This window comes from Polyodon spathula, chromosome 46 (genome assembly GCF_017654505.1).
Source record: "Polyodon spathula isolate WHYD16114869_AA chromosome 46, ASM1765450v1, whole genome shotgun sequence".
Lineage (NCBI taxonomy): Eukaryota > Metazoa > Chordata > Actinopteri > Acipenseriformes > Polyodontidae > Polyodon > Polyodon spathula.
Genome location: NC_054579.1, coordinates 1,939,299 through 1,966,029, shown reverse-complemented (window position 1 = coordinate 1,966,029; position 26,731 = coordinate 1,939,299). Strand labels below are relative to the sequence as shown.

Here is a 26,731-nt window from a genome sequence, read left to right as displayed (position 1 = left end):
TGGTGCATTGTCAAACACATCAGTTGAGCATATATTTCCTAGAAATGATTTGTAAAGCCAGCGGTGGGTGAAAAAAACGTAATGCTTAAAAGCTGAAGTCTGTGAGGGACTAGGCTTCTCAAACACTTGGCAAACTTGAATCCCAATGATACACACTGGCACTGGTCCTTTCTGGCTTTGTGTCAGTAACATAACTGACAATTTTAATAGCGTTATCTGCACTTCAGTACAATAAAGCAGGGCAGCAGAATGTCCCCAATCTTCAGGGCACAGACACCAGACCACCTGCAAATTCCAAACCTTTGGGACCAAATAATTATTCATTTATAATTAACAAAAGACAGACGGTATAGGCTAAGCTTAATATTTCTGTTTCACTTCAACTCTGATAAGAGATTGGATTAGTTCTGCATAGAATAGCTAAGAGAGGGTTTCCAGTAGCAGCATGCTCCCAGAATACTACAGCTAGAAAAAAAAACAGGTCCTGATCAAATCCTCCAGTCCAGGGCAGGCTTGAGGCATAGAGAAGGACCTGCTCCCTCACTTTCCCCCTGATGTCAGTCACCTGAAGTCCCTGAATTCAGTGACTGACATCATTCATTTCAAGTGGGAGCTGACGACATGCACAGTTAGGAGCCAGACAGCTACTGTAGTGAATTACGCAGTGAGACTGAACGCCAGACTCGCTCGATAATCCCACTAGGTAGCAATTAAAGTGGTCTTGACCCAATGGACAATTGCTTGCTTACAGTATCAAAAATAAAACGCATCCCAGCTGGCATGAATCGGGGACGCAGCAGGGAGGCTGCTGACAGAGGTGAAGGACTGCTGCTGAGTCTGAACGATGATCCCGCTGTCTCTGGGGAGGTCAGGGTCTGCTGGGCCAGTGAAGGAGTTGATCTCGAGTGTAGACTCGCTTTTAAAATGCGCTTGGGAAGCCCAGGAATAAATGGATGATCAATAGATTCAGAGCCTGCAGGTCTTGTATTCAGCAAAGCAGGAACATTTTAGAAGCGCTTCTGTAACCATTAAACACTCAACACTGCTGAGTGTAGAAATCCTGAGAAGCCTCACTGACAAACACTGTGACTGCGAGTCACATTTTTGATGGCATGGAGAGACTTGTTGAAGTCTTTCTTTTAGTATTTGTAATTTTATTGAAGTGCAGCATTTCCAGATTACACTGAACAGAGTCTTCAAGCTTGCTTAGTTCAGGAAACAAACAGAACAAGGCGAAGGGCCCAGTGAACCCTGAATTGTTTGTGCAGTTTTGTTTCCGCTGAGTATGCTTGGGTTTGTTGAAAGCCTTTAGTGAGTGCTGCAAACAATCTGCACTTTGTTTTAAACAGGGTCGGTTCATTAAAGTGTGCGGGATCCAGCAGTTCAAGTGGCCTCAGTTGCTTTGAACAATGACTCAATTGTTGATCGACTTATTTACCAGGTTTAGTTTTCATTCACTGAGCCACTAATCATCCTGGAGCCCTCTCTCCTCACAGATACAGTATTACCACCACATGCATGTTTCAGGGATGGAAATGAGACTATCGTTGCACAGCAGTTTGATCCATGGTTATACTGAGAGTTTAATAAGACACACCTAAGCTTGTGCCCTATACGCACTGTGGCTAATGGAGCATGTATTAAAACCTGGAATGGATCACACTGCTGTGCAATAGGAGCCTTTTGGGAAGTTGACTTTTTTTTTTTTAAATTCAGTTTTCTCAGTGCATGTGTTATGTTACTGTGGTGGATGTGCACATGAAGGTGGTTGTGGAGTCCGCACATGTTGTCTCCTCTTTGCTCCTGCACAGTAATGGGTTCTCGGTGCATTTTTCTTCCAACCGGGTTCCTTTGGAACCATATATGAGAAGTCCATGAGGATGGATAGTAGTTGGATCCATTCCTGATTTTGCTATTTGTTTAATAAGACACAACTGAACTTGTTTGTTACCCATTAGGGCTGTCAGTTAAGCCTCCAAATAGCAATTGATTAATTGGGCACACAAAATATAATCGTTCAATAAAATATCGATAATTGTACTCTGTGTCACCCACAGAAATGTTGGCACCCTCCCCTCAAAAGCTTGAACATGGGAACACGGGTGAGAATTAGCTGTACTATAGCGTTGTAGCAATACATTGTACAAAACAAAAAAAGAAACACAAAGTATTATTCCCAGGTTTAACAGTTCATTTTTGAACTCCAGAGACGCGCAGACTATACGCAGTCAATTTTGTCAGTGTACGCATTTCCATGTTAGCCAGGAACACACGCCTCTCCACCTGCTCTGCACCCAAGGCGGTGGGCAGAGTTCTTTTTGTTTACATCGTCAAATACAGTCAGAGGACACAAAGCATTCTCCAAACTGATTGGCTGATAGTCAGGATGGGCCCAGCAAATCAGGTGTAGTTAACACTTGGGGGGGGGGGGGGGGGACACGCCCATTGCTTGTCTTTGGATGAAATACTGTAAATAGAAAGGACGGCGTTCGGTGCATTTTTGTTGATAAACTTAAATGTTCTGAAACTATACATTTACAAAAATGTAATGCAATTGATTATCCAGTATTTCTATCCGATCGATAAAAGATTTGAGTTGATCGTAGCAGCCCTATTCCCTGTACACAGTGAGGCTAATCGTGCATGTTGTAAAATAATTAGTGGTTTTTGCACTAAGCAGTTTACATAACTAGATCTTATTTTCAACCATAACAATTAACCTGTTTGTGAAATGTGTGCAAACTTTTTAGATGACTTTCCTGTGTTTTCCTTCAATTAATTTTTTCCTCTTTCTTTTTTTTTTTTTTTCTCCAGTAACGGAAGATGGAGCTCCGAGTGGGGAACAAGTTTCGGCTGGGGAGGAAGATCGGCAGTGGGTCTTTCGGGGACATTTACCTGGGTATGAGGAGACGCGACAGCAGAGCTGCACGGGACGATGAACCCATATTCACGCTGAGCCCTCCTCACAAACCCGTGCTGGCCAGGTGAGGGTCACTGGGGTTGATCGGGCGAATTCACCGTTCCGCGTGAAGGAACGGCTGCGTGGGCTTGTGGGGACTGCTGTTCTTAAGACTGTGAGGGACAGTGATCCACACAGACCCAAGCAGCTGCTTCTTCAGTCGTTTCACTCTTAATGGTAAATGAGCCCGATCAACACCAATGACCCTCACCTGTGGAGAGCTCATCCAAATAATAAAATAGCTGGGTTGTGCTGCTGTACTCTGCTATTGTGCAGCTATACATGATACATGGTGCTGTCAGTCCACAATGTTCGACACATTCTTCAGTGTAAAACGGCAATCCACAATGTTCGATACATTCTTCAGTGTAAAACGTCAGTCCACGATGTCAGATTTACAGTTTTAATAACCACATCCATCACATGATGTCCTTCAATTTTGTCACAGCCCAGCTTTTTTGCCCACCATTGAGGGTGCCCTGTCAGTAGCCACACTCGCAGCTCTTGTCCAGTCCAGAGCTCACACCAAGTTGTTGAAGGTGTTGATTGCAGTTGATGTGTCTTTCATCATCACCAGTTCTGCAAGCTCTTCTGTTCTCATCAACTCCACGAATGAATGCTGCTAGCTGAGACGCGTCCCTCCGATCTGTGCTTTCACCAATTGCAATTGAAAAAGCAGCAAAGGACTTTGCATTGACTTGGAGTTGAGTGCTCAAATTCAACTAAATTTTTTATTCTTTTGGCGATTTGTGTTTTGTGAGGCTGATATTTGTGGAAGCGTGCCGTTTCTCAGGACACAATTGCAGTGGCTTTCAGCAGCATTTCTTCAAAAACTCAGATATGATTTGGAAGAAACCACTATTTTGTAGGCAGTCGCATAGCAGCAGCATCACTTGTGCTACAACTATTAGTAAACATAGATTGCTGCTTTTGTAATGACTGCTAATTCAGTATTTATCTTCCCGTAACGTTGCTGTATATTTATCGTATTTCTTGCCATGGTTTGCTTCATAGTGTCTTTAATGTTGTATTCTTTCAGGACACACGTTACCTACAAGTTAAGCACGTTGGCTTTCCATTCAAGTCATCAGAGAAATCCGAAACGCCCCATTTCTCTTGAAATAAACCACTATTGGTCCATCTTTCCCTTCACAGATAGACATGGTGACACATACTACAGAACTTAAAGTAAAAACCTTCTGCATCGCTGGTGTCGTAACTCGAACCAGCTGACGTCTCGCCCACGTGGTTATCAATTGACAGCGATCACAGCAACGTTACAGTTTGTGTTACTCATGCAAAGGTTTGCACACTAAGAGAGAGGGAGTGAAAAGATCAGTATTTCATTCATTCATCCTCTTCATGCCAGGTGGCACAGGCTCTTGTGGTTTCCTGCCACCCTCTTCTGCATTGTGATCAGTATTTAGGGGAATATAAATATGCCCTATATATATATATATATATATATATATATATATATATATATATATATATATATATATATATATATATATATATATGGATCTATATATTTAATATGTATATATATAATAGAATATGTGAAGGATGATGAGCACTGTGCAGTATTTACACTAGTTTCCTCCTGTACAGTGAACATGGATTTGAAGGAGAGTACCCAGACTGATCAGTAGAAGGGGATGTGAGGTAGAGTTGACCTACACTGCAGTAGATATGACATGTGACCTACTATGGATATATATATATATATATATATATATATATATATATATATATATATGTATATATATGGTTGAGTTGAGCACTGTGCAGTAGAATGGATGTGAAGGAGAGTTGAGCACTCCTCTGTGCAGTAGAATGGATGTGAAGGGGAGTTGAGCACTGTGCAGTAGAATGGATGTGAAGGGGAGTTGAGCACTGTACAGTAGAATGGATGTGAAGGGGAGTTGAGCACTGTGCAGTAGTGGATGTGAGGAGATGAGCATGCAGTGAATGGATGTGAAGAGTTGAGCACTGTGCAGTAGAATGGATGTGAAGGGGAGTTGAGCACTCCTCTGTGCAGTAGAATGGATGTGAAGGAGAGTTGAGCACTGTGCAGTAGAATGGATGTGAAGGAGAGTTGAGCACTGTGCAGTAGAATGGATGTGAAGGAGAGTTGAGCACTGTGCAGTAGAATGGATGTGAAGGGGAGTTGAGCACTGTGAAGGAGAGTAGCACTGTGCAGTAGAATGGATGTGAAGGGGAGTTGAGCACTGTGCAGTAGAATGGATGTGAAGGGGAGTTGAGCACTGTGCAGTAGAATGGATGTGAAGGAGAGTTGAGCACTCTGTGCAGTAGAATGGATGTGAAGGGGAGTTGAGCACTGTGCAGTAGAATGGATGTGAAGGGGAGTTGAGCACTGTGCAGTAGAATGGATGTGAAGGGGAGCTGAGCACTGCAGTAGAATGGATGTGAAGGGGAGTTGAGCACTGTGCAGTAGAATGGATGTGAAGGGGAGTTGAGCAGTTGAGCACTCTGTACAGTAGAATGGATGTGAAGGGGAGTTGAGCACTGTGCAGTAGAATGGATGTGAAGGGGAGTTGAGCACTGTGCAGTAGAATGGATGTGAAGGGGAGTTGAGCACTGTGCAGTAGAATGGATGTGAAGGAGAGTTGAGCACTGTGCAGTAGAATGGATGTGAAGGGGAGTTGAGCACTGTGCAGTAGAATGGATGTGAAGGAGAGTTGAGCACTGTGCAGTAGAATGGATGTGAAGGGGAGTTGAGCACTGTGCAGTAGAATGGATGTGAAGGAGAGTTGAGCACTGTGCAGTAGAATGGATGTGAAGGGGAGTTGAGCACTCTGTACAGTAGAATGGATGTGAAGGGGAGTTGAGCTCTGTGCAGTAGAATGGATGTGAAGGGGAGTTGAGCACTGTGCAGTAGAATGGATGTGAAGGGGAGTTGAGCACTCTGTACAGTAGAATGGATGTGAAGGAGAGTTGAGCACTGTGCAGTAGAATGGATGTGAAGGGGAGTTGAGCACTGTGAAGGAGAGTTGAGCCTCTGTACAGTAGAATGGATGTGAAGGAGAGTTGAGCACTGTACAGTAGAATGGATGTGAAGGAGAGTTGAGCACTCTGTGCAGTAGAATGGATGTGAAGGGGAGTTGAGCACTGTGCAGTAGAATGGATGTGAAGGGGAGTTGAGCACTCACAGTCTGGATGTGAAGGAGAGTTGAGCACTCCTCTGTGCAGTAGAATGGATGTGAAGGAGAGTTGAGCACTCCTCTGTACAGTAGAATGGATGTGAAGGAGAGTTGAGCACTGTGCAGTAGAATGGATGTGAAGGGGAGTTGAGCACTCCTCTGTGCAGTAGAATGGATGTGAAGGAGAGTTGAGCACTCCTCTGTACAGTAGAATGGATGTGAAGGAGAGTTGAGCACTCCTCTACAGTAGAATGGATGTGAAGGAGAGTTGAGCACTGTGCAGTAGAATGGATGTGAAGGGGAGTTGAGCACTGTACAGTAGAATGGATGTGAAGGGGAGTTGAGCACTGTACAGTAGAATGGATGTGAAGGAGAGTTGAGCACTCCTCTGTGCAGCAGAATGTGTTCTTGACAAGATCATTTATAAATTCTTTTATATGAACCAGAGGTCGCACTAGCTTTTCTGTTCATGCGTTCCTGAAAAGCACGTGCCCAGAATTTTGCGTCTCATCCATCAAATAAACATTTTAACACAAAGGCTAAGAAACTCCAGGGATGTGCATTTTGGATCATTTTTTATGACTGTTTAAACTCTGTGGCATGCAGTAGTTTAAAAATATCAGTCTGTATGTAGATAACGAAAATGTCTTGATGAACATAAATCATATCCGTTAATAGTAACTAACTAAAAAAATAACGTAAAACTAGCAAAATATTGTTTTTTTTTTTTTTTTTTTTTTTTTAATAAAGTAGAAAATAGAGGACAATCATGGGCCATGTTCCTGGAAAATGTCCTACAGCCTTTTTATTGTGTTGATTTGGTCCCCAGTTCCTCCTGAGGGGAGTCTGTGCAGTCATTATAAACAGAAGCCTCATAGCCGCTTCACTGTCGGTGCTGCCATGTGATTGTTCTGCTGTGGCGTTCACTGCCACTGTTTTTTTCCCCAGGTGCCAATATTGCCACGGGAGAGGAGGTTGCCATAAAGCTGGAATGTGTGAAAACCAAACACCCCCAGCTACACATAGAAAGCAAGTTCTACAAGATGATGCAGGGCGGAGGTGAGAGGCTGCAGTGCCACAGCCAGGAGAGCATTCTCCACATTCTCTACAGTGCATTTTAAAATGAGGAGTGCATTGCAGTGCTCTGTTGCAATGGAATAGTTCTGTATTTTACTGAATGTTTGAACTGTTACTGCAATGGATATATTCTGGGTTTAAAGCTGGGTAAGTCATCTTGAGTTAATCAAGCTAAAAACACATTTTGTTAACATTTAACTCAACACTGTAGACATTCATCTAGGAAAGACAACTTCACTCCAAACTGCAGACCAGTATTACATACATACATGCATGCATGCATGCATACATACATACATACATAGCACTGCCTCTACTTTACCATTTGATAAACTTACCTGGTTCATTCACTGTTAGGCCATGTTTGTAAATCGAAGTTATTGACTGTCTTATAGATATAATTGTTTGAGAAATGTATACAAATGCCCTTATTTCAGTAGATGACACTAAAACTGACCTGCTAACGTAGCGTTCCTGCACACTCACTCAGTGCTACAAGCTCAATATCCCTTCACTGCTCAAGATAGAAATACATGAAATGAATAAACTTGATCCTCGCCGCAGTGTGTAGCATGTGAGCATTCACATTGTGCTGACACCCTCTCTCTGTTTCAGTGGGAATCCCCTCTATTAAGTGGTGTGGTGCAGAAGGGGATTACAATGTGATGGTGATGGAGCTGCTGGGTCCCAGTCTAGAGGACCTCTTCAACTTCTGCTCTCGCAAGTTCAGCCTGAAGACCGTCCTGCTCCTCGCTGACCAGATGGTAAAGCCTTTGCATGCAGTTATCCACACCGTTACTCTCGTCGGGGAGGGTGTCTATTATAGTTCAGTGCTTCCACCTAAATATCTAGAATTGCAGTAAATGAAGTCGGATCGTGACACAAAGAACACCTCAGTTTAGGCCACAGCTTGCACAATGAAAAAATAGTTCTGGGTCAGATATTTTAATAAACAAGTGCTGCTTGAAATGTATCCAAGATGGAAATAAGACTTCTATTGCCTGGCAGTTTCACCAGTTCCAGGTTTTATTCAGGCTACTATCTTTTTCCTGAAGGGATTGGTGGAACCGGGCAGCGCAGGCAGCGAATGCTTGTTTTACAGTAATGACTAGTTTCTTCACTTTTTTCCAAACGTTTTTCTCCTGGTATCGTATGGTGACTAGGCTGAGCAGATGTGCTCATGCACTGCTTTCAGAAAGACTTCACTCCCAGGAGTTCTGCACTTCTGAACTGCTTCCACCACTGCTTGACTCGCAGTTTATGGGCTCTAAACAGACAGTCTCTTATGAGACTGACGTTCCAAACTCCCCTCTCTGTGTCAGCTTGAAGTTGAAGTGTCTCGGGACATGAAGTGAAGGTCATGAAGGGCAAGGCAATGTTGCCTTCATTGGGTGTGGAAATTTAAGGGCACCAAGGCAACTCTAGGGGGCAGAAATGAAAAACATAAATCCAACCCAAGGGACCAAGGCGATTTCATACTCATTCATAAAACAACAGAAAATAAACAGAGAGCCTATTGTGTGGATGAAATTGTAATTGAAGCAAACACAAATCAATGTTTTCAGAGTGATTCACACACGAATTGTTACAAAAATAAAATATAGGTCACTTTTCCATTGCCAAAATCAAATGGTATAAAAAAATCTAATTTAAAAACAACAAACTTTCATAATGAAAAAATACAAAATACTAAACTCAGTCACACACACTAACACATAGATTAGACTAGAGGCTTAATGGGCCTCCTGAGTTTCCAATCCAGTAACCGCGCTCCATGTGGAGTGCAGGATGTGCCCTGTAGCCTGGGGAGCGCAGGTTCGAGTCCAGGCTGTGTCACAGCCGACCGTGACTGGGAGTTCCTAGGAGGCGGTGAACAATTGGCCGAGCGCTGCCCGGGTAGGGAGTGCAGCATGGGAATCCACGGCTCACCGCATCAGTGACCCCTGTGGTTCTGCAGTGGAGCCACCAGCTCTGTGTTGTCTTCCGGCACTAGGGTCCGGTGGCCACGCTGTGGATCCGCAGTGTGAAAAATGGCAGATTGGCAGGAGGAGCATGGCTGGCGTTTAATAACGATAGTGGTCAAATGAGTTGTTCAGTCTGTAGTTTGCTAACCAGCGTTACAAAACCTGTTCAAACAACGCAGTTTTGAAAAAACTCTTAATAGAAACTTCGTCAGGCAATGGAGAGGCTCTGCATCACAGTGATGAACAGCTGGAGGTACCCAGTGCTAGATGTTTACATTTGAGACTTTATAAAGGTTTTGCAGTTGTGGTGCATTGCTGGACACTCGGGGAAAAGCGCTGCTGTTTTTAAGCATACACATTCTAAGCCCTTTTGAATGCACACGTTTTACTAGTTAAAAAGCAGAACTACGTGAGGTAGTGAAGAATGTATTGCACAAAAATAAATGAAAACAGAAATTGATGCACTTAAGATTGTGTTTTGTTCTTGTGTTCTCTCCTACTTGTTCCATAACACAGGGAGCTGCTACTTGAACCATGTCATAGCTACTTGCTTGGTTTTTTGGGGTTTTTTTTTTGTAAGAATTTGAGCAAAACTAATCTACCTATTGTGTGTAAATTTTAACGTTGGTATTTTAGGGGGAGTAACATTGAATTACAAAATGACAACGGTCGTTGAAATCTCTATATAAATGAGCAGTTTATATAGACTGAAGAAGCTAAAGGAGTTAGAATGTGTGTTGCAATTTTAAGCCCGTTCTGTCGCAGTTCAGTTTCATTTGTCTAATCTCGTCCTTTCTGCAGTACTGTATTTGATAACTGTAAGTTCACATTATTGTTATTATTGTCGGGGACGACTTGTCGTGCATCCATTTCTTACCTGAACATTTGGTAAATCCTAGAACATTTCACTGCTGCTTTAGACAGCTCTTCCCACTTTCTTTTTTAAAGTTTTTGAGTTGGCATGGAGCTCACACAGTCAAACTGACACTGCCAGTGAACACGTGTGATTGAAAATTCCTGGAGGCGCGGTCATGTTGAGCTCGGTGTAACAGCGTCTCTCCCTCTGTTTGCACTTCATTAACCAATGATACAGTACGTCTTTCTCGTGGCTTAGTGCAGGGAGGTGCACAGTAAAAAGAATGACAACAGTAATACTTTATGATGAGTCATTTTCTCGCAGGTCGAGATCAGACAGAATTAAATTGAATTGTGACAGAACGGGCCAGCTGATGCTTCTCAAGTTTGGGAATGGGTTCTAGATCAGATGTGCTGAGGGACACCGGCAGCAATGACGGGCGGGCTTACAGGCAACTTTTGCTGTAAGGGGGTGCGTGTTTTTTGTTTTTTAGTTTGGGAGGCTCTGCTGCAAGTGGCTTAGGCACCGTTGGTTATTTTGCGTCCTGGAAGTGTGCAAAAGAATCGCATGCTTGTCAGTACATCGCGGCCTTCAGCATCTGTCATCTGCTACAAGGCTATTCCCAGACACTCATTCAGTCGTTCCTTCAGGTCATTTACGTGACTTTAAAAAAGCTTTGGTAATGGCATGTTTCTCAGTTGGTACGACAGCAGTGAATCACAGGGCTGTCCAGGACGTGAAGTGGAATAGTAGGGGTGCAGGAAGCCTCGAAGTCTGTGACTTTTTCTGTTCTCTGCATTTTGTTCTTTCTTTGCAGAAAGCAGCTCACTCGGCAGTTTTTGTACTTGTCGCAGTCTTCTGCTGATTCAACGGCTTGTAGCTTCCATTTATGTAAAGCGCTTTCAGTGTGTAATCCACAGGAACGTGTACAAAACATCCTGCCACCACTTTAATGAAATGTCCTCTCTGGATATTTTACACTTTGCTCGCACTTTGTCGCCATTTTTTTCACCTGATTTTCACTCCACAAATGTCCTCTCTGCTCATTTACACACTTGCTTGCTTGCTCTCTCAACTACAAATCCTTACTGGCTGATCTAAATAGCTGCATGTAAATGCTCTGTGCTACACAACCAGACCCTTTACAGATACCTGCAGTTTAGTATTTTCAGTGAAAATGGTAAATTTTGGAATCGTAAAGTAGGCGATTCCTTTATTTACTTTAATCAGGTGTGTGTTTCCATCCATTTCCAGAATGTCACAGACTTTATTCAGATTCACAATTTCGGTGACACGATCGTAGCATTCTTTTATTATGAGCTTGAGGAGCCCAGTGTCTAGGTAACAAACAAATGACTGTTCATGGAACAGGATTTGTAAATGACTGGATCAAATAGATGCAAAGGAAACCAGTGCATGAATGAGAAATAAACAAAGTACATTCTAGTCTACAGAAAAGGATTGAACACTTCTTTTAAAATGTAATTTGATGGTGTGTCACTGGGTTTATTTCAACTGTAATTGTGGTTATATGTTTGTGCCTGCTATTTTGGGATATAGTTTTGACAGAATGAATGTCGGCTCCATGTTCGTCTCGGGTGTGATTATTATTTTTTTTTTCCCCTCTTCCCTCTCTCCAGATCAGCCGGATCGAGTATATCCATTCCAAGAACTTCATTCACCGGGACGTGAAGCCAGACAACTTCCTGATGGGCCTGGGGAAGAAGGGCAACCTGGTTTACATCATTGACTTCGGGCTGGCCAAGAAATACCGGGACGCCCGAACACACCAGCATATCCCCTACCGCGAGAACAAGAACCTGACCGGCACCGCCAGATATGCCTCCATCAACACACACCTGGGCATCGGTAAGAGCTGCACACGAGCGCTCACTGTACTGAAACACAGCGTCACGTCCCGAGAGCGGCGCACGAGCGCTCGCTGTACTGAAACGCAGCGTCACGTCCCGAGAGCGGCGCACGAGCGCTCGCTGTACTGAAACGCAGCGTCACGTCCCGAGAGCGGCGCACGAGCGCTCGCTGTACTGAAACGCAGCGTCACGTCCCGAGAGCGGCGCACGAGCGCTCGCTGTACTGAAACGCAGCGTCGCGTCCCGAGAGCGGCGCACGAGCTCAACTCTCTAACACACACACCTGAGCCAGGTCTCAGCAAGGCAAGTGTGCGTTAATGGTCACCATTTGCACAACCGGTGGATTTGATCAGTCTGTATCCTGCATTTTACCATGGTATCCCCCATCCAAATTGTATTGCCCCCTTTTTCACCCGTTCCAGATTAATATAGGCCTGATTAGCCAGTGTACAGATGTGTCTTGGTAAACTCGTAGTAAAAACAGGCATGTATCAAACAGGACTCTTATTACACCACTGTAATCCTTGATAAATGTGTGTAAACTCTTAGACAGAACTTTCCCTAGCTTGGTTCAAAAAAATCTGTTAACCAGTGTCAGAATCTAGTGGAGGTGCCTTTCTGTGCCTCCCTATCTATCACTGTATATGTGGAGGTGCCTGTCCCTGCCTCCCTATCTATCACTGTATAGTTGTACATGTACATATTATGCTTGTGGTTGTCTGATCTTCCATAATAGATACTAGAGCTGCAGACATAACATCCTGATCAAGCTGTCCTCGTGAGGGTTATTGGGGTTGATTGAACTGATTCACCGTTCTGAGTTAGAATGAAGAGGGCTTGTGTGGATCACTGTATTGTGTGAAGCTAGCCCCTTGCGCTGTGTCTGTTGCAGTGCATTCATTTCTGTTTTGTGTGAAGCTAGCCCCTTGCTCTGTGTCTGTTGCAGAGCAGTCCAGGCGTGATGATCTGGAGTCCCTGGGATACGTCCTCATGTATTTCAACCTGGGCTCCCTGCCCTGGCAGGGCCTGAAGGCAGCTACCAAGAGACAGAAGTACGAGCGCATCAGTGAGAAGAAAATGTCCACCCCCATCGAGGTGCTGTGCAAGGGCTACTCCTGTGAGTATACAGTGCCCTCTACTGGGTGGGAGGGGCTGCTGGGGGTGAACTTCATTACAATAAGAATGAGCTTCATGAATGTGAAAACAGATGGTCTGTCAGGTAGTGATGAATTATATCATTCCAGGGTAAAACCTAAACTACAGTGCATCTTTTGTGCACAAGTCTTGTTTCCCATGTTTTAGACCAGGGCCCTGTTCCTCGTAGCTAGTTTAACTAATTCAGGCTAATCGTAAGTTGGCCAGATTCGATAAACCCGATAATTGAAGTCAGGCTATCTCCGTTCCTCAACGGCGAATGCAGGCTAAAAGTGTCTCGTTAACTCGATTCCGACTTAAGAAATCCGGGTAATTGCGCTTGCTCGTGCTGCCTCAAAGGGAGAATCGCAGAGCACTGAAACAATTATCTTAATGAAAAATGACGTAGAAAGAGAACAACTTTTTTTCAGCCTGACTGAGCAAGAGATTATAATGGAACATTTGAGGAATATAAAAGCATTATAACAACTAAATGCAGCGCTTCTGCTGTCAAGTCTAGAGAGGAGCATGGAAAAGAATTGCAGATAAGCTAAATGCGTAAGGTGTTTTTTTTTTTTTTTTTTTTAATTTGTGGAGCACCGTCCATGCGACGATGTTGCAGGATCTGTCACAGATCATCTGAGAATAATTGTCATTAAAATGTTGGATTATTTGCATCAGTTGCTGAATTGTAGCTCATTTTTAATTTTATGTAAGAGATAACGTCATAAGTACTTGTACATCAATGCTGTGAAAGGATTTCCTGTTCACAAAATCCACCTCATTTGGTCCCTTTTTGGGGTTCCTTGATGGGGATCTGACTGCAGTCCACAGCACCAATGACGCTGGAGAACTCTGCATAATAGTGTAGTCTACTTAATAAACGATAATGATGGGATTACCTATTCATTAAACTGCGTATAACCTAGTAAATTACCTGCGACTGTATAGAAGCCCTCTTTGATGGCGTTTCCCTTGTATGTCCCGGAAATGTGATGAACACATTAAGAAATCTCTTTAGGGCGAGGTAGACCCTTCTGACTGCACGGCATGCAGTGGCTTTGCCAACATTTTCAGCATCGCCAACTGAGTATAGGAATGCGCCACTAGCAAAAAAACGCAGCCCTATGCATATAGTCTGTGTTACTGTCAACGCTCGGCTCAAGTAGATTTATTTGGTAAAACATACCTTGCTGACCCAATCTATAGAACTCAAATATAAAACATCTGAATGATGCAAAGGATCTTGGCCAGGACTGTTCAGTATGACTCCCATTTACAAAATACTCATTTAAGAGTTGTAAGGGGTTTGAAAACACTGCAAGGGCAGCCAGTAGCTGTACTGTAGGTAGAACACACTGCTCAAACTCCTGGCTCCTGGATCATTTTCAGCATACTAATTTGGAGCTAGTTCTGAACCCCAGGGCAGGGTGCAGGACAGGTTTGTTTTTTCTTTGAAGTCGTGAAATGATTGTTTAGCTGTCTCTTGTGGGTGACAGTCTCCTGAATGTTTTACATGGTGTCTTTGCAGCGGAGTTCTCCACCTATCTGAATTTCTGCCGTTCGCTGCGCTTTGATGACAAGCCTGACTACTCGTACCTGCGCCAGCTCTTCAGAAATCTCTTTCACCGGCAGGGCTTCTCCTACGATTACGTGTTCGACTGGAACATGCTCAAATTCGTGAGTCTCCTCCCTCCACACATGAGAACGGAACGCTTACAAATGAGAGTTACAGTGCGAGAGAGGTCATGAAGTCTCCTAATGATGTATAAATAAGTGATGCTGATACAAACGAGTTTTTCATGTGCAAACATTTCAAAATTTCAATTAATTTGTACCCTACTACGGGCGGGGGGAAAAAATAACTTTAACTCTTGGCCTGATCCCCTCTACAATCCAGAACCAGTCTATTCTGTTCTGGAATCCGGCATGATTTGTAAGTCTCTTCTGCTTAAAATCAATGTGACATGGCAGTCTGGCACCAGACTTATAATCAAGTCTGTTGTGTAAATATGCACGGGTCCCGTGGGTACGGCACAGTACAATCGTTCAGTCAATGTAAGTTAATACAATCCTTGAATTACAGGTTACTTCTGTGCGTGTACTGTTGGAGATTTTAAAGTGTTCAAATAGTTAGTCATTGATACCTTTTATTTCTTGTTGGCACAGTATTGCATTTTACAGTACCTCTGTAAACCAGTGTTAATGTGGGGCTGCACTGCACTGCTGTGTGTCTCTTGATGGTGTGCAGTGTGGGGCTGCAGTGCACTGCTGTGTGTCTCTTGACGGTGTGCAGTGTGGTGCTGCAGTAGTTCCTTGTCTGATTCTGTGTGTTTGTGTCTGTAGGGTGCTGGCCGCACTCCAGAGGAGGGGGACAGGGAGAGGAGGGAGCACGATAGAGAGGAGCGCATTGTTCAGACACGGAGCTCCGCAGCCCGAGCACTGCCCCCCGGCCCAGTCCCTGGGGCTGCAGGAAACCGGGTCCGCACTGGACCAGAACCAGTCGTATCAACACCGGCCTCCAGGATACAGCAGTCCGGTGAGTACAGTGCATGTGTCTGGTGTCCGTAGTCAGGGCAGTGCATGGGGTCTCTGAGTGTCTCCCTTTTAAGGGCATGGCACCGTGGTGTGTTGAGGGAGTCATACAGTCAGGATTCTCGTAGTCCCAGAGGGTCTCCCCAGGTAAAGGTACGTCGTATGGTGTGCAGGGCAGTCGTAGGCAGGGGAGTGTAGGGTTATAATACAATTCTTGGTTATCAAGTTAATCCAAATCTGGGGGGATGTATAATGAAGGTAGTTCCTTCAATCCATCTGTCATAATTGTTAGGGCTGCAACGAAGGGTATATTTTGACCTTCGAAGGTTTGGAACACATTGCTGATGGAGGGCTCGAATTTGCATAGTTTACTGGTGACGTCACCATAGCTACTTGTTTATATTTGATTGAAAGTCCTATTTTACAGGTAAGGTTCCTGCAGAGTGGGCACTCCTCCTGAGTGTGCGCAGCTCCCCTCTGTGGAGCATGGCAGTGCAGTCACCCAGAACGACCCCCACTGGATGTTTTTTCTGTTGATAGACACTCAGTCGAGACCGGGCGACCTGCTGGTCGAGGACCGGCACAGCCAATCACTCGTTTCCCTTCCTCTCAACCAAACCTAACAGGCAGCAAGTCTCAATTGAGCGCCCGTCTGTAAATCAATAATTTAATCAAACACAACAGCTACGAAAAGCACACAACAAACCTGTTTCCACATATAAATTACACCAAAGCTAGTTTCCGCATTTGCATGGCAATTGCCCTGCTACAAAGTGTTGGCATAAAGATTTGTTTTAAGTTAATATATACAGTGCCTATAGAAAGTCTACATCCCCTTGAATTTTTTTTCACATTTTATTGTGTCAGTGCCTCAGTTTCATGCATTTAAATGAGGATTTTTTTCCACTTACTCCACACTGTCAAGGGGAAAAGTTATATATTAAAACTGCAAAACTGAAAGATCATAATTGGATAATCTCCACCCCCCTGAGTTAATACTTGGTGGAAGCACCTTTGGCAGCAGTTACAGCTGAGTGTCTGTTGGGATAGGTCTTTATCAACTTTGCACACCTAGATTTGTAATATTTGACCATTCTTCTTTACAAAACTGTTCAAGCTCTGTCAAGTTCCTTGGGGAGCGATGATGGACAGCAATTAAGTCATGCCACAAATTTTCGATTGGATTTAGGTCGGGGCTCTGACTGGGCCACTCAAGGACATGTACCGTTTTGTTCCTTAGCAACTCCAGTGTAGCTTTGGGTCGTTGTCGTGCTGAAAGGTGAACTTCTGTCCCAGTTTCAGCTTTCTTGCAGCGGGCAGCAGGTTTTCTTCAAGGGCTTCTCTGTACTTTGCTCCATTCATTTTCCCTTCTATCCTGACAAGTGCCCCAATCCCTGCAGATGAGAAACATCCCAATAACATGACGCTGCCAGTTTTTTTTTTTTTTTTTTTGCATGCTTCAAATTTCTTGAGTATTGGCTTCCTTCTTGCCTCCCTACCATACAGGCCAGATTTGTGGAGTGCTTGGAATATTGTTGTCACATGCACACTTTGACCAGTCTTGGCTATAAAAGCCTGCAGCTCTTGCAAAGTTGCCATTGACTTCTTGGTAGCCTCTCTAATCAGTCTCATAAGAACATAAGAAAGTTTACAAACGAGAGGAGGCCATTCGACCCATCTTGCTTGTTAAATGTCATTTTCCATGTGTCTGCCCAGTTCTGAATCTTGTCTAGATAATTTTGAATGACATTTGCTGCTGCAACAGTGTTTGCCACTCCTCCTACTTTTGTGTCGTCTGCAAATTTAACAAGTTTGCTTACTATACCAGAATCTAAATCATTAATGTAGATTAGGAATAGCAGAGGATCTAATACTGATCCCTGTGGTACTCCACTGGTTACCTCACTCCATTCTGAGGTTTCTTCTCTAATCAGTACTTTCTGTTTTCTACATGTTAACCACTCCCTAATCCATGTACATGTGTTTCCTTGAATCCCTACTGCGTTCAGTTTGAGAATTAATCTTTTATATGGGACTTTGTCAAAAGCTTTCTGGAAATCTAAATAAACCATGTCATATGCTTTGCAATTATCCATTATCAATGTTCCATCCTCAAAAAAATCAAGCAGGTTAGTTAGACACGATCTCCCTTTCCTAAAACCATGTTGACTGTCTCCCAGGATACTGTTACCATATAGGTAATTTTCCATTTTGGATCTTATTTGAAGTACAACCGAGTGTCCCAGTTTTTCACTCTTGCTGTCTGGTCACCCTATGTAAGGTATAGCCTAGGGTAAGATGTGTGCTGTAAGTTAGGATACAGTCTGCGTCCCCCACTTTGAGAACCACTGATTTTTCACACATTGTCAAACGGTTTCTGTTAACAAAATAAAAGTGCGTGAATGCCACCTGACAAACCTTCAAATGGTTATCAAGCTCTAATTTTGTGAATCGTGGAACTTACTGTGAACTCCCATAGAGATTACCTTTGTGAATAGTCCAGTTGACATTGAATTAACATCAACACCTTTATTTGAGGATCCTCTATGTGACTGCTTAGAATTTCTAGTTGTGTTTTGAGATTAGTGTTAGTAACCTGCTCTTGGAACCCTCCCCACGTGCTTGCTGTGACTGTCTCCTGTCTCGTCTCTCTAAGGTAACACCTCCCCCCGTGCTATATCCCGTGCCGAGCGGGAGAGGAAGGTCAGCATGCGCTTGCACCGCGGGGCTCCGGCCAACGTCTCCTCTTCTGACCTGACGGCAAGACAAGAAGTGTCCCGGATTGCAGCCTCGCAGGTAAGCGGGCCTCTGCTCTCCATGTTACAGTATTGAGGTTTTTACTGTTGCTAGTTAAATTTATTAGTTATTATTATTTATTAGTACTAGCAGTGTTATGACTGGTTTCCAAATTGAAGAATGAAAGCGCAGGTATCCCAGAGGTCTCCCCTGGTAAAGGCATGGCTGTGTGGTGTGTTGATCTTTTTGTTCTTTTGCGATATCTGCATATTCCAAATTTGACATATAAAAGCACAAACAAAGATGACACTCGCTGCTGCCTGGTACCTTATCGCTGTGCTGTGGTTCATACTGTCCTGCTCATCACACTATCCCCCTCATCCCTTCGCTCTGCTCTGGTTCACTCTCCTCCTCGTCCCTTCGCTCTCCTCCAGTTCGCTCGCTCCTCGTCCCTTTGCTCTCCTCCAGTTCGCTCGCTCCTCGTCCCTTCGCTCTCCTCCAGTTCGCTCGCTCCTCGTCCCTTCGCTCTGCTCCGGTTCGCACGCTCTCCTCCTCGTCCCTTCGCTCTGCTCCGGTTCGCACTCTCCTCCTCGTCCCTTCGCTCTGCTCCGGTTCGCACTCTCCTCCTCGTCCCTTCGCTCTGCTCCGGTTCGCACTCTCCTCCTCGTCCCTTCGCTCTGCTCCGGTTCGCACTCTCCTCCTCGTCCCTTCGCTCTGCTCCGGTTCGCACTCTCCTCCTCGTCCCTTCGCTCTGCTCCGGTTCGCACTCTCCTCCTCGTCCCTTCGCTCGCTCCGGTTCGCACTCTCCTCCTCGTCCCTTCGCTCTGCTCCGTTCGCACTCTCCTCCTCGTCCCTTCGCTCTGCTCCGGTTCGCACGCTCTCCTCCTCGTCCCTTCGCTCTGCTCCGGTTCGCACTCTCCTCCTCGTCCCTTCGCTCTGCTCCGGTTCGCACTCTCCTCCTCGTCCCTTCGCTCTGCTCCGGTTCGCACTCCTCCTCGTTCCTTCGCTCTGCTCCGGTTCGCACTCTCCTCCTCGTCCCTTCGCTCTGCTCCGGTTCGCACGCTCTCCTCCTCGTCCCTTCGCTCTGCTCCGGTTCGCACGCTCTGCTCCTCGTCCCTTCGCTCTGCTCCGGTTCGCACGCTCTCCTCCTCGTCCCTTCGCTCTGCTCCGGTTCGCACGCTCTCCTCCTCGTCCCTTTGCTCTGCTCTGGTTCACATTCTCCTCCGCGTCCCTTCGCTGTGTTCCCGCTCGCCACTTCTATGTGGCTAAAGTAATTTTCACCTTGTTCGCCACAGTGGCGAAACCATTATAACTGGTTGTAAATCAGACCATCCAGCATTAATTACGCGTGCGGCCAGATCAAACCTTGCTCATGTAACATAACCATAGCAACGCTCTACAGGAGGTGTGTAAATAACTTCATGGCATCAACGGTGAAAATTACAGAAATGTGTGCTTTATTTTCGGTTTTAAAAACAACTTAACGAAACACACAGCTTATTTTTTTCTGTTAGATACAGTAGGTCCCTCTCTCTGTTTAATCAGAGGCAGGAGGGGGCGGTGAACAGAGGATTAATAAGGTTGGTCAGTGAATATTTATTTAACCAGATAAACTACCAGTGCACAGTCACTACACCCTCAATAGCTAACTTGGGATCCAAGCGAAAGAACAATCAAAACAAACAGTAAGAACATAAGGAAGTTTACAAACGAGAGGAGGCCATTCGGCCCGTCTTGCTCGTTTGGTTGTTAGTAGATTATTGATCCTAGAATCTCATCAAGCAGCTTCTTGAGGGATCCCAGGATCTTTTAGGATTTTGAATGCTTGAATCAGGTCACCGCATAGTCTTCTTTTGTTCAAGATTGAACAGATTCAATTCTTTTAAGCCTGTCTGCATATGACATGCCTTTTAAACCCGGAGTAATTCGGTCGCTCTTCTTTGCACTCTTTCTAGAGCAGCAATATCCTTTCTGTAGCGAGGTGACCAGAACTGGAAACAGTGTTCTGGATGAGGTCACTATGCACTGAAAGGGTTAAGCTGCTGGAGTAAGCTATAGTATGAAGTCCCCCTGATTAAAGGCATTAGCTAAATGTATTAATAAAATTACGACGAGCCCTGATTTTATTCTTCATGTGACGCAACAAATAAAAAATAAACTCTTGTTTTGATAGCACACACTGCATGCTAGTTAAACATTAAACGCAATTCTCCATCCCCTTACCAAAATCACCACTTCTAGCTGACTTGGCAGCACTTTCTGTTACTTGAAAGACCCTCATCAACTTGATCCAGCACTGGAGATGGAGGATAGACCACGAGTGTTGCAGGGCAATAGTGTCAGGATTCCAGTTTCAACCCTTTTGATGCTGAATGATCTGAATGCAATCACACTTAAGGGTCTCCTTCAAAAGGTAGACTTCTGCACTGATCATGTGTCACACTCTCTACACAGTGTATCAGTCTGTTGTGTTGAATGAAATGGCAAGGTGAACACCACTTCCCTTGAATTTACATGAATATTCTCCCACCTTTTGGGCATATTCCAATAAACCTGGATTTTCATACAATCTGTATAATATTTAACTACAGATGTATGTAGTCCAGGGTAATGAGGAGTGGTTCATTCATTCATTCATTCTTTTTCTCTCCAGGCCAGTATGCCATTTGAGCACCTGGGAAAGTGAGGGAGGCACTGCAGCTCCAGGGAAGGCGTTTAGGTGAGGAACCTTTTTGTATATAAAAAATCTATAAAGAATGACCTGTATTCATTGTGCAGAAGACCTGCACCCAGTCTTCTGTTTCCGAACTACCATCAATCAAGCATGTTATTGGAATGAGTCAGTAGGAACACATTGTTCCTTCCATTATAGCTGCATGAATAACAGTCAGCCTCCAGACTCGCAGGGGAGACTGATTCAAGCGTGACCTATTCAGGGCTGGTGTAGCAGGGGCCTCATTTGTTCAAACTCCTGCATCTCTTGACTTCAATAAACCTGCCAAGTCCATGTGGAACACAGCAGGAAATTAAAACACGTTTAACCTGTAGGTAAAATCGGCCTTGCAAAAGGGTCCACAGTCATTTTTTTTCTCTGTCTGTCTCTCTCATTGCAGCGTTGTGGCCATGATTAGTTTTATGCCCGTTTTTTATTTTGCCAGTGGATAAACGACGAGGTCAAGTGTTTTTAATCCCAGTAGAGGAGCAGCTTTCTCACCTGAGCAGAGAACAAGATCTGGAAAGAAGACTGGAGAGCCCTCTCCACAGGCGCGAGCGACACCACACACAGTGGCAGGGGGAGGGAGACCGCAGAGAAGCAGCTTATTTCACGCGTGCACATTTTTGAACTGAAGAAAGAGAACTTAGACATGTTAGTTCAGTAGTTTAGGGGAGTACAGTAGGTGTGCTGGGAGGACAGTTATCACTCACTGCTACAAGAAGCCTGGGTGAACAGGAGAAGGGGGGCTTTTTTTGTTTTGTGAAATGGCCAGAAGTTTCTCTTGTGCGAATGCAAGTGAGCAAGGAAAGCTTTTTGTGCAAGTTTTATTTCTGTCGGAGTGCATTTCCTTGTTTGTGGGTTTTTTTATCTTATTTTTTTCATTTTTATACAGGACAAGCATCAGAAAACTAATCTCGTGGACGGTGTTGTGACTTTAGACCAGTATTGGCTTACATAAACTGTTTAAAATTGTATGAAACGATAGGATTTCAAACCACTACCGTTGATGGATTCTGCAGTATTTAAACAAGACGCATGTTTGGTCTGCAGTCACAACACAAAGATCCAGAGTGGTTGTGTGAATTCAGATTGACACACACTCGCCCAGAACTAGAAGGCAATCCGTGGTAGTGTGTGTGTAGAGACTGTACAGTTCTGGTAAATACTTTCACTCAAAGTGAAAGACTTCAGTCGGTATTGCTGTAAAAAATGTTGTATCCAACAGCCTTGCTTTTGAGCTCCCTGGATGTGTGATGCATGAGCGCGCGTGGCTTTCGTTGGTGTGCATGTGTCTGTGTGGCTACCTGGCTTGTGATTATGTAAATGAAATGATAGCTGGTGGAAATGGTTTAAGTCCCCATCCAGAAGTCCCGGCACTGTTTGTGTTGCTGTGACTGTGCTGCACACCTCCATGGGGAAGCAGCTGCAGTATAGCATGAGCACAGCAGCATGGTATATCCTCATATTAACCATGCTGTCACTTAACAGATTTGTAAGAGGTGCCACCCTCCAGTAAACACTGCATTGAACAAGAAACAAATAAGCAGGAAGCATTGACCGTATTGGACACTGAAGGCCTCTGCCCCCCCCCCCAACCGCAGTACTTCCAATACACACTGCCCTTGAATAAGCAGTGCACATGTTTTAGGTAATTTAAAATACACAGCGGTGTTAATGTGAAGATATACAGTACTAAAAAAAATCTGATTCATGTGACCTACAGTACAGGAACAATAGGACACATGACGCGAATGCATCTAGACCATTACAGGAAGCATCAGCAATGTTTTCATCTGTAGTGTCAGGCTTGGTTAGCGATCCTTTAATGAGCTGTGAAGAGCAAACCTAATTGTGTATGACTCCGATAATTCACTCACCAAAGAGCCCTGTAACAAAACCACTGGAACACCCCCTGAACCAGCATTTGAGAAGCTCTCCATTCTCAGCACTGCATTAACACAGCATTTGAGAAGCTCTCCATTCTCAGCACTGCCTTAACACAGCATTTGAGAAGCTCTCCATTCTCAGCACTGCATTAACACAGCATTTGAGAAGCTCTCCATTCTCAGCACTGCATTAACACAGCATTTGAGAAGCTCTCCATTCTCAGCACTGCATTAACACAGCATTTGAGAAGCTCTCCATTCTCAGCACTGCATTAACACAGCATTTGAGAAGCTCTCCATTCTCAGCACTGCATTAACACAGCATTTGAGAAGCTCTCCATTCTCAGCACTGCATTAACACAGCATTTGAGAAGCTCTCCATTCTCAGCACTGCATTAACACAGCATTTGAGAAGCTCTCCATTCTCAGCACTGCATTAACACAGCATTTGAGAAGCTCTCCATTCTCAGCACTGCATTAACACAGCATTTGAGAAGCTCTCCATTCTCAGCACTGCATTAACACAGCATTTGAGAAGCTCTCCAGCATTTGAGAAGCTCTCCATTCTCAGCACTGCATTAACACAGCATTTGAGAAGCTCTCCATTCTCAGCACTGCATTAACACAGCATTTGAGAAGCTCTCCATTCTCAGCACTGCATTAACACAGCATTTGAGAAGAAGCACTGCATTAACACAGCATTTGAGAATCTCTCAGCACTGCATTAACACAGCATTTGAGAAGCTCTCCATTCTCAGCACTGCATTAACACAGCATTTGAGAAGCTCTCCATTCTCAGCACTGCATTAACACAGCATTTGAGAAGCTCTCCATTCTCAGCACTGCATTAACACAGCATTTGAGAAGCTCTCCATTCTCAGCACTGCATTAACACAGCATTTGAGAAGCTCTCCATTCTCAGCACTGCATTAACACAGCATTTGAGAAGCTCTCCATTCTCAGCACTGCATTAACACAGCATTTGAGAAGCTCTCCATTCTCAGCACTGCATTAACACAGCATTTGAGAAGCTCTCCATTCTCAGCACTGCATTAACACAGCATTTGAGAAGCTCTCTATTCTTAGCACTGCATTAACACAGCATTTGATGGGGGAAAAAAACAGCCCACCCCTCCAAATGTTGCCGCTTTTAAGGAAAATAAAGGATTGGTATTGTGGGTCCCATGCTCCGTGTTTCCCGTTAGACAGTTGCTACATTATAGGAGGGCAAAATTCATGGTGTTAGACTACGACATTTTAACAAATATATTGGAAACTGTAAGTCCCAAGCTGTTTAAAGTTCATTACATCACAATAAAGGGACCTTCTCTCTTAAAGAAACAAACTCAAAAAAACACCCAACCTTTTTTGTTTGAATCATTTTACCCTTTTTTCTTAGTTGTTTTTCATTTTCTTTGATCTTGGTGCTAAAGCCAGAGGCAGATTTGAGCTCAAACTTGTGACACCGCAGTGTTGCACTTTTCAATACCAGGAACCCATCTGTAGATGCAGCGGCACCTTAACCTTCTGTGCAATACCTGACTGATACACTTGACATCGCCCGTGTCAATCAGCTGTTAGTTTAGTGGCTTGTATTTCAATGTAGCAAACGTCTTTGTTTTAAAGGCCTGAATCTCGGTGCAACAGGATTGTCAGCGATCGAGGGAGAGGGGGCAAAAAAACAAGAGAACATTTTTAAATGTAAAACAGTGACCTTGAAATTTGCCGCACTGACTTTTTTCTATTTACCCCACGGATTCCTATTTATTTACCCTGTCGTGTTGTTGTTTATAATTAACTATTTGAATCCTTTTTTTTTTGGGGGGGGGGGGGGGGGGTTTAAGGGTGATTTTTTTTTTTTTTTTTTTTCAGTGTAAATAGAAGTGTTTTTTTTTTTTTTTTTTTTTTTTTTTGTGTAAGCCAAACGTGATTGGTTGTTTTAAGATGTTCCTGGGGGGGTAAAGAATAACAGAAACCCGAGTTTATTTGGGGAGCGGGATGCTGTCATACTGTTGCTGGTATTGTGTTTTGTATTTTTTGAACCACCTTGTTTTCCACTCAAACTAAGTTTTTAAAACCTTGACTTTTTTTTCTTTATTTAAGTGACCAGAAACATGAGTAATAAAACCACTCCAATTTTGTACTTCATATATTTATAGCTGTATAGATATCTATCAGATTACTCTGTTAACACAGGTTTTTATTTAAGTCATCAGTCTACCAGTTTTATTTTGTATCCAACTTCTTGTGGAAACTGTTGCCATTGAATTTAGTGAGTCTTTAGTATGTGTAGATTCAGCATTAGTGTATAATAATCCGTGAGGCTCGGTATAAATGATTTGATGCAGTGCAGTACTGTTATGCACTACGACTCTGCTATAGGGCTTCTCCACATATCATATAGGCTCTGACTGATTGGCAGGTGTGACATGAACTCTGCACAATGGATATCCAACTCCCATTTCATACACACCCAGGCAGTTCAAACTGAGTGGATAGCCAACCATGTTCCCATTTCATACACACCCATGCAATTCAAACTGACACACCAAAACACACTTTTTTTAATTTTTTTTTTTTTTTGCATTTTATTTTGTTGAATTTAGATCAATTGAACGCCACTGGAAGTGACTGGTTGTTTAGAAGTTAGTGCCTGGTTCCACAGTCCTCGATTGCCACTGGAATACCTGCTGTTAAAGGTGGCTAAGATTAGTGCTAATTGGAACAGTGATCCCTGCAGTGAATGAAAGAACCAGCATGAACCTTCTCTAAAATTTTGCAGGTGTTTTGGCACACTTGTTGACCCCATTTAGTGTTAAATTGAAGAAAATTCAGCTTCACAATGACAAGGCAAGTAGCAAACACCAGAACTCCATTGTGCATTGCCTGCTGTGTACAGGAAACCACCAAACCCTCTAGCCTGCAGAAAACAAAGAGGTGAGTGGGGTGGAGTATATTTATTCAATGTAGTCCATATTATATTGGCAGTGTCAGATTCTGCTGGGTCTGCATTGCATTTGAACCTGAACGTTATTTTTAGCATCATGTTTTTAGTTGTTTTTGTTTAATGATCTCGTTTGACTGAGTGACTCATCCTTTCCCAGCCAGGACACACACCCTGTGTATTGCGTGGTGAATATTGTACAGTTCTTTTGTTTAACACTATTTAACTTTATTTACAACAGTATTTGTGTATATTTTATGAAGTAATAAAAAAATTAAACCCACACCAGTTCTGATTTTTTGCTTTGAAACTTGCTGTGATTTATTTTTTTTCTGTCTGTATAGGTTCGGTGTGTAAGAATGTGTTGTATATCGATGAATACTTACTTTACAAAGCTATGTATGATCTGTATCAAGATACAAGACTAAAAGCACGGTGTAGTTCGTTGTATTTCACAGAGTGGTTCTTGAATACATACGTGTGTTTTGTGACTGGTCTGAACACATACTCCCCTTAACTCATTTCATTTCTGACTTCCACAATTGTCATTAAATGGCCATTTGGACTTCTATATCCATTCAAGTAGCTCAGCGGGGCCATCGCATGTATTGTGATGCACAGCATATCAGTGTGAGTGTATCCTTAGACTGCTAATCTAAGTGAATGAAATCCTTACACTGCTAATCTAAGTGAATGAAATCCAAATTCAATACTGTCTTGTCAGGAATTGGCAAACTAGTCAAGGAAACTAATTCAATAAGTGGTCCACAACTATTTAAAATCGAAGTAAAAAAAGTAACCAGTAATGTCTTTTAAATAAGACTTGTGTTCTCAAAAGAATGATTGTGTACATTGTGATTGCATTGTTTCCAGGGAGGCGTGTACATTG

At 43.7% G+C, this 26,731-nt stretch overlaps 2 protein-coding genes across 3 annotated transcripts in view; both read left to right on the top strand.

The window, feature by feature from the left end:
* The window catches only part of pla2g6 (phospholipase A2, group VI (cytosolic, calcium-independent)), a 196,481-nt gene that overhangs the window by 2,022 nt on the left and 167,728 nt on the right, over positions 1 to 26,731 (top strand). The gene's annotated exons all lie outside the window — the stretch shown is intronic.
* Positions 2,820 to 21,984, top strand: LOC121306147 (casein kinase I). The gene is made up of 10 exons (XM_041237879.1): positions 2,820 to 2,899; positions 7,072 to 7,182; positions 7,816 to 7,964; positions 11,661 to 11,889; positions 12,838 to 13,008; positions 14,557 to 14,705; positions 15,372 to 15,564; positions 18,217 to 18,356; positions 20,950 to 21,015; positions 21,410 to 21,984. Exons 1-9 carry the CDS (start codon positions 2,824 to 2,826, stop codon positions 20,980 to 20,982), a joined length of 1,251 nt encoding a protein of 416 aa, XP_041093813.1. The 5' UTR covers positions 2,820 to 2,823; the 3' UTR covers positions 20,983 to 21,015; positions 21,410 to 21,984.

Excerpts from the sequence above, each read along its gene's own strand:
- LOC121306147 (XM_041237879.1), top strand. The coding sequence starts at position 2,824 with ATGGAGCTCCGAGTGGGGAACAAGTTTCGGCTGGGGAGGAAGATCGGC. Across the intron at positions 2,900-7,071 it reads TTTCGGGGACATTTACCTGG|GTGCCAATATTGCCACGGGA; the intron begins GTATGAGGAGAC and ends TTTTTTCCCCAG. Across the intron at positions 11,890-12,837 it reads CAACACACACCTGGGCATCG|AGCAGTCCAGGCGTGATGAT; the intron begins GTAAGAGCTGCA and ends TGTCTGTTGCAG.